The following is an 11,312-nucleotide window of genomic DNA, read 5'->3' on the forward strand; positions in this document are numbered from 1 at the left end:
TCCTGCAACACTCTCGAGTGAAAATGTTGTGAATTACCTTTATGTGAACTTCGTAAACAACCAATTGTATACCTTTTTATGAACATCAATGTTCTTACGAAAAGTGAAGTATATTCTTCTTATTATGGCAATCGCTTCTTCTTTTTCATTATTTACATATGTGCCAACAGGACAGGAGGATAAGAAAATAGAGGGTATCTAGTAGCTCTTGATCTCAGCAACATTTAGTGCTGACAAAAGATCATGGACGCCATAACTGCCATCTAAAATGGATATGTTAGGGCTATCACGTGAGAGTGCAACTATACCTTCTTTGTTAAAGTTGTCTTCACTTCGAAGAAGCTTTTCACTCCCATTCTCAACAGAACCATTTAAAACAATGGTCTTGTGCAGGCCAGCCAGTAGGTCTTCATGATCCGTATCTCCTTTCTCTCCAACGAACATGACCATTTTGGATAGATCAATTCCCCATTTAATTGAAAGGTACCTACCAAAGATAGCAGGCATTTAAGTAATTGCCTTCTCGCTTGGTGTTTTCCTTCTTCTGTAATTATTGCAATGATAATTCATTTTTATAATATCATTGTTACTCTTATTCTTTTTATTTCTTCGTGGAGTCTTTGTTGTCTCATAGTGAAAGGATTCTTACCTTAGTGCCTGTCTTCTCGATGCATATAATGGTAACACATTTAACCTTGATGCTGCTCGTACATAGACAATATTGCACCGGAATCCTCTCATCCGCAGCCGTTGGTGAAGGTCTTCGGTCTTCCTAATCTGCCAATTACATTAGGATTCTCATGAGAAATGTTGAGTCCTAGGTCACATATTCATTTGTCAAATCAGTACAATAAAGCATATTTGGATTCTTACATTGGCAGTTGATTTCACACTGTAGGAGCAGCACCTTGAACTCCATACGCCTACATGTTCTTTTATGTCATCCTCGTTCCTACCTTCCAACTTAGCGAGCCTGGTCACTGTTGATCTGACATTCTCTCCTGGCCATCTGTACTCGATGTGTGATTCATAATCTGTATCAGCTGCTGTATCTCGCCATGGATAGTACAGCTCACTTCCGCTATTACACACTAACGCATCAAATTCTTCTAGGCTTACTTGGCACCATTTCAGTGCTTCCATTGTTTCTCTTAAGCTTGATCCTGTCAAAAATATGTATCCTATGCTACCTAAACCCAAGGCTGAGCCAGTTTGCATCACGTTCTTAATTGTCGATCTCAAGCTTTCAGTATACTCTCCATTGTTATTGTAACAATCTGTGGCTATTACAAATAGTCCTTGCCTTCTACCTGGATAATAACTTGCAGTGTCATTGTTATTAGAGGAAACCATTCTTTTGGTAATTGCTTCAACAAGTTCCTTCTGTCTCATTGCATCGTCAAGTTCTCCATTAAACTTGAATTCTCCTTCTATGGTGAATCTTAATGAGAGATCATCTAGATCCTTTAGGGAGTCACTCATGGGTTCTTCTAGAATTGGTACGATCTCATGGCGGGTGGTAGGATGGCGGTTACGACAGTGCTCAATGTGGGAGAGATAGTTTTTACAGTGTTCTGTCCATGAAAATCGGTGTATGTTTTTAAGGCTGTTCTTACGACACTCGAGCCACAGGTTTTTGTCAGCAACCAGCTTCAAAAGGGCATCTGCTATTGCTTTCTGATCATGTGGATCAACGAGGAGTCCATTGTGCAATGCCTGAGGAGACATTATTAGTCTGATCATTAATGATGATTACAAATCTCTGTAGAAGTGACAAGGATAAATATCACATGGCATTAAACATGGTACAAAGAACTTATTGAATACTACAGCTAAGGGAATTACGGATCCAGGCGTACTTAGGGCAAGTTATTCGCTTGTAATACCTACCTTCAAGATATCTACAGGTCCTCCATTTTTTGTGGCAACAACAGGTAAGCCATAGGCAGCTGCCTGCAAATTTAGATATGGAATCAACGTGGTGATCAGTTATCAAAGCCATTTTTCTCGTGGATTTCATACTTTAGGGACTATTTCTAATTTTTAGTTTCAATTAAACATTATTATAGGCCCGAAATGAAGTTCATTTTAATCTGTGAATAGAAGTGTGAACTTTTTACCTCAATGAGAGTGAGGCCAAAAGGTTCGACCAAAGCCGGGTTGATGAAAACTCCCTTCAAAAAACAACACCGAGAGGAACTATTAGATTATGGAATACCATTAATAGAATGCTTTAGCATCAACTTTGCCTATTCTATGGTGCACAGGTTGGATATTTTCTTTGTTTCTGACAATATATGGGGTGGGAGAATCAAACCTTTAACTGTTAGATAATTTCTTTGTAACAAGCTAATTCTTGCAAGGCTAACCCCTCAGAGGAAGAGCAATCTCATCCTTAACATAATTATGCAGAAATTAAGTTTCGCAACTTCTTTGTATTTGTTAGCATGGGAAATTTACCTTTGTTTTTGCTGCCAAACAATAAATTTGGTGAACTTCAGATTGCTTATGGTGCTTAGGGTAAGCAACTTGACCGTATAAATCATACTTATCAAGGAGCTTAAGCACGGTTATCAAAACACTTGAGCTGTTAGTGGACATTTCTTCAATATCATCTCTGTTACCAAGAATCAGAACCTTCAGCAAGAATAAAGAGTCAACAAAAGTTAGTCCTTATACGTAGGGCTTTAGAGGCATGCATTATAAGCAATGATAGAAGAAAGGGAGGAATTATATTATTACCAAGTTGGCCAATTCCCTCAGGGCTTGACATTCTCCAAAAGCCTTAAGCAATGTGGTGACATTTTTCTTAGGGTCAGGACGGGATAATGCAAGTATCATTGGCTTGTGAGGATTTGTTAGAAACCGCATAATCTGCATCCAGTTTGTTCTATGAGATTCATTAAGAAATTCTCTTCCCTTGCTAAAGAGAAGAAAGCTGAAAGTAAGTATGTAAATCAATCTATGCTATTTTTCATTGACATTCTGAAAATCAGTTGATTTCACCATTTCCAATTTCAGTTTTTCAACAGTACATAAAATGAAAGAAGAATGTGAAACCTCATTCCAGATTGGAGGTATATTTCTATTGCTTTGAGCTCTGTCTGGTCCAATCAATGACTTTAGGTCTCCCTCGCCTTCCATTGAATCTTGGATTGTAACATTGCTGAAATCCATGCCTGGAGGTATAACCTAAGGTCAAAGGTTGATAAGTTTCACGGTAAAATGTTCAAAAGCCAAAATTTCCTATTTTCTTTCTACTATCTTCTAGGTGTGACAAATGAAATAAATATATTATGTGAATGAATTTGGGTTAGTGGTAGCTATTCTTCTTAATGTAAGAAAAGGAAGAGCTTCAAGAGGTAGCATGTATTATACCATCATTCTGGGCATGTATCTACCAAGGCAACTCACTCCCCGCTGCCTTCGAACTCTAAGCTTCCTTTCCAACTTGAGATCAAACCCATCATACAGTCCCCATTGCTCCTCTATCTCTTGCCTTGTGCTAGTAACCACCATCTCAGCAGCATCCAATCCCAACTCCTCTGCCCCAATTCTCCTCAAAATGTTATAGGTTGCATTGATATCCTCTCTTGACAACCTCCCTTGTTTAAGCAATTGTTCAAATTTGTTCCTGCCCAAAGAATGTCCTGTTAGCACCATGGGCACATTCAGTGCCCCAGACAGGTGAGCAGCCACCTCCCCTGCATCTGCATAGTGACCATGGATGACATAAGGCCAAATTGGATTTCCTTCTGCAACTTGTTCACCCAAAACTCTTGCCATGTTAACAATGTGATTTAAAGCTCCATCGACGAATTCAGGTATATAAGGCCAGAGAGACTCTTTTGGTATGTATCTGTTACAAGATTTGCTTGCATATTAATTGCCACAATTAGGAAGTAAATGTTGAGCGAGGAAGAAAAAATTATTTAGCACATACTTGTCACGAGGTCCACATGGAATTCGAATAATGTAGGCACCACAGCTACCAGTTCCGTCAGATGGGCACGACAACATCTCTACAGGCTCTCCATAACTAGAATCTACCTCAGGTGAGGAAATTTGTCTAGTTAGGAGATCAACCCGGTGTACCCCTTTTGTGTTGGCTAAAGCTCGAGCAAGTTCAATCACATATTTGACCTGAAATTAAAGGAACTACAACTATATTAGAGAGATAGATAGATATCACTTATCAGTTCTATGCTTTAGATATGGTAAGTTTTGTCATGCAGGCCCTTTCATTGGAGATGTATATTTCTAAAGGAAGAAGATCTAGGCATGTTTTCTTTCTCTTTTACTTTTTCTGTATCTTATTGCTTATAAATGACTTGACAAATTGCGTCTTACCTGGCCACCTGTATCGGAATCTCGTCCGAGTTCCATATTTTCTCCTCGTACCAGCCCATGGATACTGGAAGAATCAGAAACTTCAGATTAGAAGGTACACATATTTATACCAATTAATTGCGGAGACGCATTGTCCTCTGGCTATTCAAGTGATATTACCACCCATATTTAGTTGTCTACTGATTAGACCTCCTTTATGATCATCATTGAAATTAGAGTACTTGAATGTAATACCTGATCAAGACAACATAAAGGCTTCTAGACTTTTCATCATCAGACCAAATTTGAATGTCAGAATTAGTACTAGGACTATCTTTGATAGACTCGGATATGTTAGTGTCCCCTTGATCCCTTTCTCCTTCTGAGCTGCCTGAGAGATCGTCGGAAGCATCGCTCCGACCTTGCTCTCGTTCCAGTCGTCGGTTTGTTAGTTTTTGTTCATCATCCCAAGCTATCTGTTCATGCACATAACACAAGACTATTTTTAAATATAATATAAGCTACAGCCTATAGCTACTGTCTAGTTTACATTGAACTTCAAGGATTTGGAGTGTAGGGAACCAAACGATGAAATTCTGCATGCACTCTCATCAAAACTAGCCTGATTACTCACGCCAGCACTTAAGTTTGTTAGGAATGACGTTAAAGGATTTTTTTTTTTTTTTTTGTTCCTTTTTTTCCTTTCAATTTTGTTTTCAGATATATATATATATATATTTTAAAAAAGAAACATCTCATTAATATAATAAAAAGGAATAAATATTCAGACATACGAGCTCCTATAAAGTGAGTGGAAAAGAAAAATGGAAAAGTACAAAACAATAAATGCACCCATAAGGAAAATTAGCCTGGAATATAAGCGTTAAAAGATCAAAGAGCTCTATTGTTTTTCTTTTTGCTTTTTTGTTAAATTGAACTGTTTTGCAACCATTTTTCTTTAAAACTTGTATCCGTGTTTTTAAATTTTAGAAATGGTTTCTAGTGTACGTAACTCAGTAATTAACAATTCTTCAAATTTAAGTCAGGTTATTCCAAAAACCGACTATTGATGATTTTACATAGACAGCTATGCTGGAGAAAAAACTTCCCAAAGCAAAATAACATTGATTTTATTTTTTCACTTTTAATTTTGAACACATTTTCGAGATAAACACCAGGAATGGAAATATGTTTTAATAATTAAAAGCGATTTTTTTATTTAAAAAAAGGATAAAAAAATCAACAAAAGTATTTCCTTGTTCCAATAAATTCTAGGGTAAAATATACTTTGATTCTTATATTTGAGATTTTTTCAATTTTAGTTCTTATACATTTACCTATCCAATTTAGTCTATATATTTGTAATAAATCTTAAGTTTATTTTTTCAAAAGGATTTTTTTTTTTTATTAAAATTGGTTAAATAATAATAATATTCTCATCGAAGAAAATATAATATGTGTGAATAAGTTTTTAAAATTTTGAGTGAAAATGCTAATATAAATAACGAAAAGTTTTTGAAAAAATCAACAATTAAACAAGCAGCAGAAATTAAAAATTTATGTTTTCTTGAAAATATGAGGATTGAAATTGGGCATTTAAGAATATAGACTAAAATTAAACAAATTTTGAAGTATAGTGATGAATGATATTTTATCTTAGAATCTATGGATGTTAAGAAAACAACGATAAATAAATGGTTAAATATATGTTTTAGTTCATAATGTTATAGTGTTTTTCCAATTTGGTTCCTAATATTTAAAAAGTTTTAATTTAGTCACTTTTAAAAATTTTCAATTATGCCCTCATAGTTGGTATATATATATATATACAGTTGGGAAAACATAAAATTAGCTTGTAATAAACATACACATGATACTAGCGAGTCATTAGAAAATTGGATGAGTTATATTTCCTAATAGTTAGAAAATTTAAAAATGTTGCCAACTTTTCATGTCAATGATGTAGGTATAATTGATAAGTATTAAAACACATGGGGTGAAATTAAAAAAAAAAAACCTTAGGACAAAATAAAAACACACACACACGACACTAGGGACCAAAAATGACCAAATTATTCTTCTGGGTGGGCTAATAAGTAATACCGTTATAAACTAACTATAAAATTATAATTACTCGTTATTACTTAAGATTTTAAAGTTGGTTCGTTATTTCTAAACTAGGACGCATCAGTATTCAGTATTCAGTATTCATATTTGCTAGAAAATGAATTGCATACTTAAGACTCACCCGCTTTTTCTTGCGAGCCAGATCCCAAATGCGCCAGCACATGTTTTCCAGTCTATTATTGCGATCACGTGTATTCCTAGCTGCAATCACCTGTGAAAGTATAATCTCATCATATTAATTCTCTGTACTTTTCCTTCAAACATACACTGCTTCCATTTCCTTTTTCTTTTGTTTTAGTGTTATTTCCGACGATGATGGATCATCTTGGCGTAGTTATACCATGTATTAGAAATATATTAACTGATATAGTTTATTCAGAGTTTTGGAATCAAGGATGATTTTGTATAAATTCCTGCAAAATATTACCATCTCTCATGTTAGCATTAAATTTTGATGATTTGATTATTTGAGTAATTAATAAGCTTTTGGGCAGTGATTTTACTGGAAGGGATACAGTTTAGCCTCTTTAGATTAGGAAGTTTTATCATTCATCAAAGGCAGTAGAAATCTTGAAGCAAAAAGGGATTTTCTATTCATCAGGTACAATTCTCAACTATTGATCTTGCGTAGTACTAGCATATGCAAATACTTGGCTAACTTTTTGTTTCCTAAGCGGTAGTTTACAATTAAATGAGAGATAATCAAAAGGTTATATATATATATATATTCTCCTTCAAAAAGTGGCCAAAAAGAGGTAATGCTACAGTGGGGGAGCTGACGTTGCTTTGCTTTTAGATTAGAAAGGAATATATACTCTTCTTATGTGTCATGTTGTCTTTTTTTGCTTCTTTTGATTAATAATTAGTTATTTGGCTTTCTTTTCTATTTATTTTATTTTTACTACATAAAAATAGTGATGGAAAATTCATGTTAAGTTAATATTACTGAAATAAATAATAAAGAATGAAATATGTTGAGGAATACACAGTACTGCACGTAAGTAATAATAATAATTTCTATCACGCATTCTGTCCATTGAAATAAGAAATTGCATTTCTTTTTTTTTTTCAGTTCAATTGTCACATTAGTAAATTCTTCTTTTCTTTTTTTTTTTTTTTTTTTAAAAAAAAAATAAAAATCTCTCATTATGATTTGAGGTGGGCTGCTAACAAAGAAAGGCTGCAGCCCAAGTTACCCCAATTAAAAATTGTCATGTGATAATTTTTTTTTATTTAAAAATATATTTTCTTGTGTGTAGAAGAAGAGGGTCATGCCTAATCATTACTCATCAAGAAATACATGTAGTATGCATTAGTAAAATAACAAAATAACAGTAATTGAATAATTAAAAAATGAAAAATATAGAGATATATAGAGAAGAAAATAAGGGGAGAGATTATATAGAGAGGGAGAGAGTTAGAGAGGTAATTAATTAATGTGTAAATGAAAGAAGACCTTGGTCCAAGTTTTGTAGAGATCAGACTCATCGAAGCTGTAAACGACCTCTTCAACAAAGTACTTTGTTGGGCAAAACAGCTTCCCTTTCTTTTGTTTGTCTTCAAACCTCCTAATTCTGTTCTTTCCTTCTAGTTTTTTGCTTGTGTTGCTTCCTACGTCCAGAATCGCTTCCAAATACCCATGCAGCCATTCATTCCCAGTTGCCATATTATTCTCTCTATCTCTCTCTCTCTCTCTCTCTCTCTCTCTCTATATATATATATATATATATATTCAATGAAGAAGAATTAGAAGAGACCAGGATTTTGCTCGTCTTAAGCTTGAAACCTGCTCATATATATACTCTCTGAGAAAGGGCATCGAATATCAAAATTTTCAGTTTTTTATCCTTTTCTAAGACTTGCAAATCCAAGAAAAGGGAGGATTTGGTTCTCACTTCTGTTTCTAAGCCCATTTCTGAAGGCATATTACCCAAATAACCTTATATTCTTTCTTTCTATTCCCCACCCCGAAGCCGACCCGCAATTATTATTAGCTAAAATTCTTTTGCAAATTCCATAACTCTCTTTTCGTTTAGGGTGTAAAAGGAAAAGGTTTCGTTGCCTTATTAATCAACAAATTCTCGAAGAGAATATCCATGCAAAATTATTCTAAAGTGCACCTTAGACTACACCTACGCATTCATCAACAAATTCCATAACTTATTTCTACACATCACTTTTTTTTTAAATTTTTATTTTATTTGATTATTTGATTCTTTATTTATTTCTTTCTTTATTATTATTATTATTTTGTGATTAACAAAAATGAAAACATTTTGGGTGTGGCGTCGCTGGGAGAATAATAGCAAGTTAGTTTTAGCGATGTAAATATTATTTATATCACACACACTGGCCGTCAGATTTTAATAAGTATTTTTAAAATAATTATGTTTTGCATATATTCGAATAATTTAATTTTCTTTTTAAGTGTGTCCTCACAAATTAACTATTTTAATAAACAAGTTAATGGAGATATTCTTACTTTTTTTTTTTTTTTTTAATTGTGAGTTTGTGAGTACTGATTTTTAATATGTATAATCATTTAAATCTTTACAAAAACTCTAAATAATATTCTCTAAAATATTTTTGAAAGAAAACTGAAACTTATTCTGAAATGTAACTATATATATATATATATATATATAAACGTTAAAGTACTGCTTATAAACTGTTTTTGGAATACGCGCATCTATTTTTAGAACAAAAATTAGTTGAAAACAAATGTGTTGATAAATATAACTTTTGTGTTTTCTGATGTATTAGTTTACAGTCATAAATCATCTAGAAAGAGTTATTATCTTTCCAAAATTATGATTTTGCAAATAACTATTTAACATGCACACCATAATTTTCAAGGTTTTTCTTCTCCCTTTTCACTTCAATGGCATTGGAAAAGCTACTTGTGTTTTCCGAAGGCTTTGTTTATTGATATAAATTGTCCTATAATTTGAAAAAAAAAAATTAGAAATTAATCCCTATAATTTATGAATTTAGTTTTTTTTGGTTTTACAAAATTCTTATAAATAATTTATAGAACTTATAAATAGTTGATGAAATTAATTTCCGACTTTCTTATATTACAGAGACTAATTTTTTTAAAAAAAATTATAGGGATTAAATTTGTTATTAAATAAAAATGAGTAATACAAATTGAAATAAAAAAAAAAATCACCCACCGGTCGTCATAGAAATCCAGGCATCTGCGGTGGGTCCCACGGATTGAGATTGAAGAAAATTAAAAGGAAAAAATTAAAGGTTAATTTAGTGTTGAGAGTGGGATTTGAACCCACGCCCTTTCGGACCAGAACCTTAATCTGGCGCCTTAGACCAACTCGGCCATCTCAACTTGTTTGGTGTGACCCACATTCTTTATTTAATATATCTAATATTTAATATATATACGACATGGATCCTATTCATTAATACGTGTACTATCAACGTCTAGGACCAACCGGAAGAGGTGATTCCCAGTTAGCTTTTCGAAATTTTCACTTTTCATACTCTGCATCTTCATCATATGTCCCACAACATAAAACTTCAAGTTGGAAAAATATATATATATATATATATATCACTTAAATTATAAATTTAATCTCTATAATTTGAAAGGTAGAATTTTGTTCCTATGATCTATAATATGAATTAAAGCTAAAAGAGTTCAATTTCAACTTTTTTCTAACTACAGAGAGATCAAATTTATAATTTAATCAAAAATATTTTATCATACTATAATATAGGTACTATTTTTAATTATCATTATGATATTCTTTAAGAATGTTGTAGAGTTTAATAATGTTAAATAATTATTTATAAAGAGTTAATAGATACTAAGGAAGTACTACAACAAAGTCTAAAGATCGGTTTTAATTACTTTCTTATGATATCAGATACCCAAGAGGCAACATCACATACGCTACCATATCCATATGTCAGTTGAGATATATGTTCATGTTGACTTATTGAGTTACATCTTATTGTATCAAAAAAAAAAAATGGGTGAAAAAATTAATTAAATATTATCATTAAAAAATACAAGAAAAAATGCATCAAATAGGATAAGATACTAGAGAAAAAGAAAGTAGTGTTGTAGTTAAAAAGAGACGATGGACATGTTTAGTTTAAGGAGTTTGTGAACCTTGCAGTTAATAAATATCAATTTATGACTGTAACTTTTTCTATAGTAGATTTAACGACTAAACAATTCAATAATCTATAGAACTTGACCCTTTACTTCAAACACTTTTATATGTTTTATATGATTTAGTTTGAGCCATGTAGAAACGGTAACATTGACTTTTCACGCTACTACACCTTTATAACAATATTCATGATTCAAATTATTCATTGTGTTATTCATCTCTTAATTTTCAACCCTTCTTTTTCTCTCTTTGAATTGAACAAATGTTTATGGTCATGTTTTTTGTTTGAGTATACTATTTTTATTCTTAGTACATGTCCTTTTGTCTTCTTGTTTAATACTTTTTTATGATAAAAGTGAGATTTGATGGAGTTTACACTAAAAAAGCAGAATTATAAAGATGTAAAAAGGGGGAATATTTTGAATACAAATTAAAGAGAAACATCATTCGTCATTCTCCATTCGTCATTTATTGGATTCGTCTCTTGATTTTTACCTTGTTTACGTACGGTGATAGTCAGTCTCATTATTTTAATAGTATAATCACAAAATATTTTATCCCTTTATGTGTATAAAATTATTCCATTTCATTGGTCTTCTTAAAAAAAAAAGAGTTAAAGGATTAATAAAAGGATTTTGATTAGGTGTAGCTCACGTAGTACATATTTTGATTCATTGGTCATCTCACATGTGCACCTAATCCTATGTAGCCATACAT

General features: G+C 32.5%; 1 protein-coding gene and 1 non-coding gene across 2 annotated transcripts; both read right to left on the reverse strand.

Moving 5' to 3' along the window:
* Window positions 1–91: 91 nt before the first annotated feature.
* On the reverse strand, window positions 92–8,373 carry ATSPS4F (Sucrose-phosphate synthase family protein). The gene is made up of 14 exons (XM_090313319.1): window positions 7,913–8,373; window positions 6,578–6,667; window positions 4,585–4,805; window positions 4,351–4,414; window positions 3,944–4,143; window positions 3,379–3,859; window positions 3,061–3,192; window positions 2,743–2,874; window positions 2,461–2,637; window positions 2,121–2,174; window positions 1,891–1,953; window positions 874–1,716; window positions 650–777; window positions 92–487 (listed from the first exon to the last, which is right to left on the reverse strand). Exons 1-14 carry the CDS (start codon window positions 8,120–8,122, stop codon window positions 199–201), a joined length of 3,084 nt encoding a protein of 1,027 aa, XP_090169445.1. The 5' UTR covers window positions 8,123–8,373; the 3' UTR covers window positions 92–198.
* Window positions 8,374–9,721: 1,348 nt separating this feature from the next.
* Window positions 9,722–9,802, reverse strand: TRNAL-AAG (transfer RNA leucine (anticodon AAG)). Its single transcript has one exon. It is a non-coding gene; the product is annotated as a tRNA-Leu (tRNA).
* Between the last annotated feature and the right edge of the window lie 1,510 nt (window positions 9,803–11,312).

This window comes from Benincasa hispida, chromosome 4 (assembly GCF_027475165.1).
Source record: "Benincasa hispida cultivar pf3 chromosome 4, pf3_genome.v1.1, whole genome shotgun sequence".
NCBI lineage: Eukaryota > Viridiplantae > Streptophyta > Magnoliopsida > Cucurbitales > Cucurbitaceae > Benincasa > Benincasa hispida.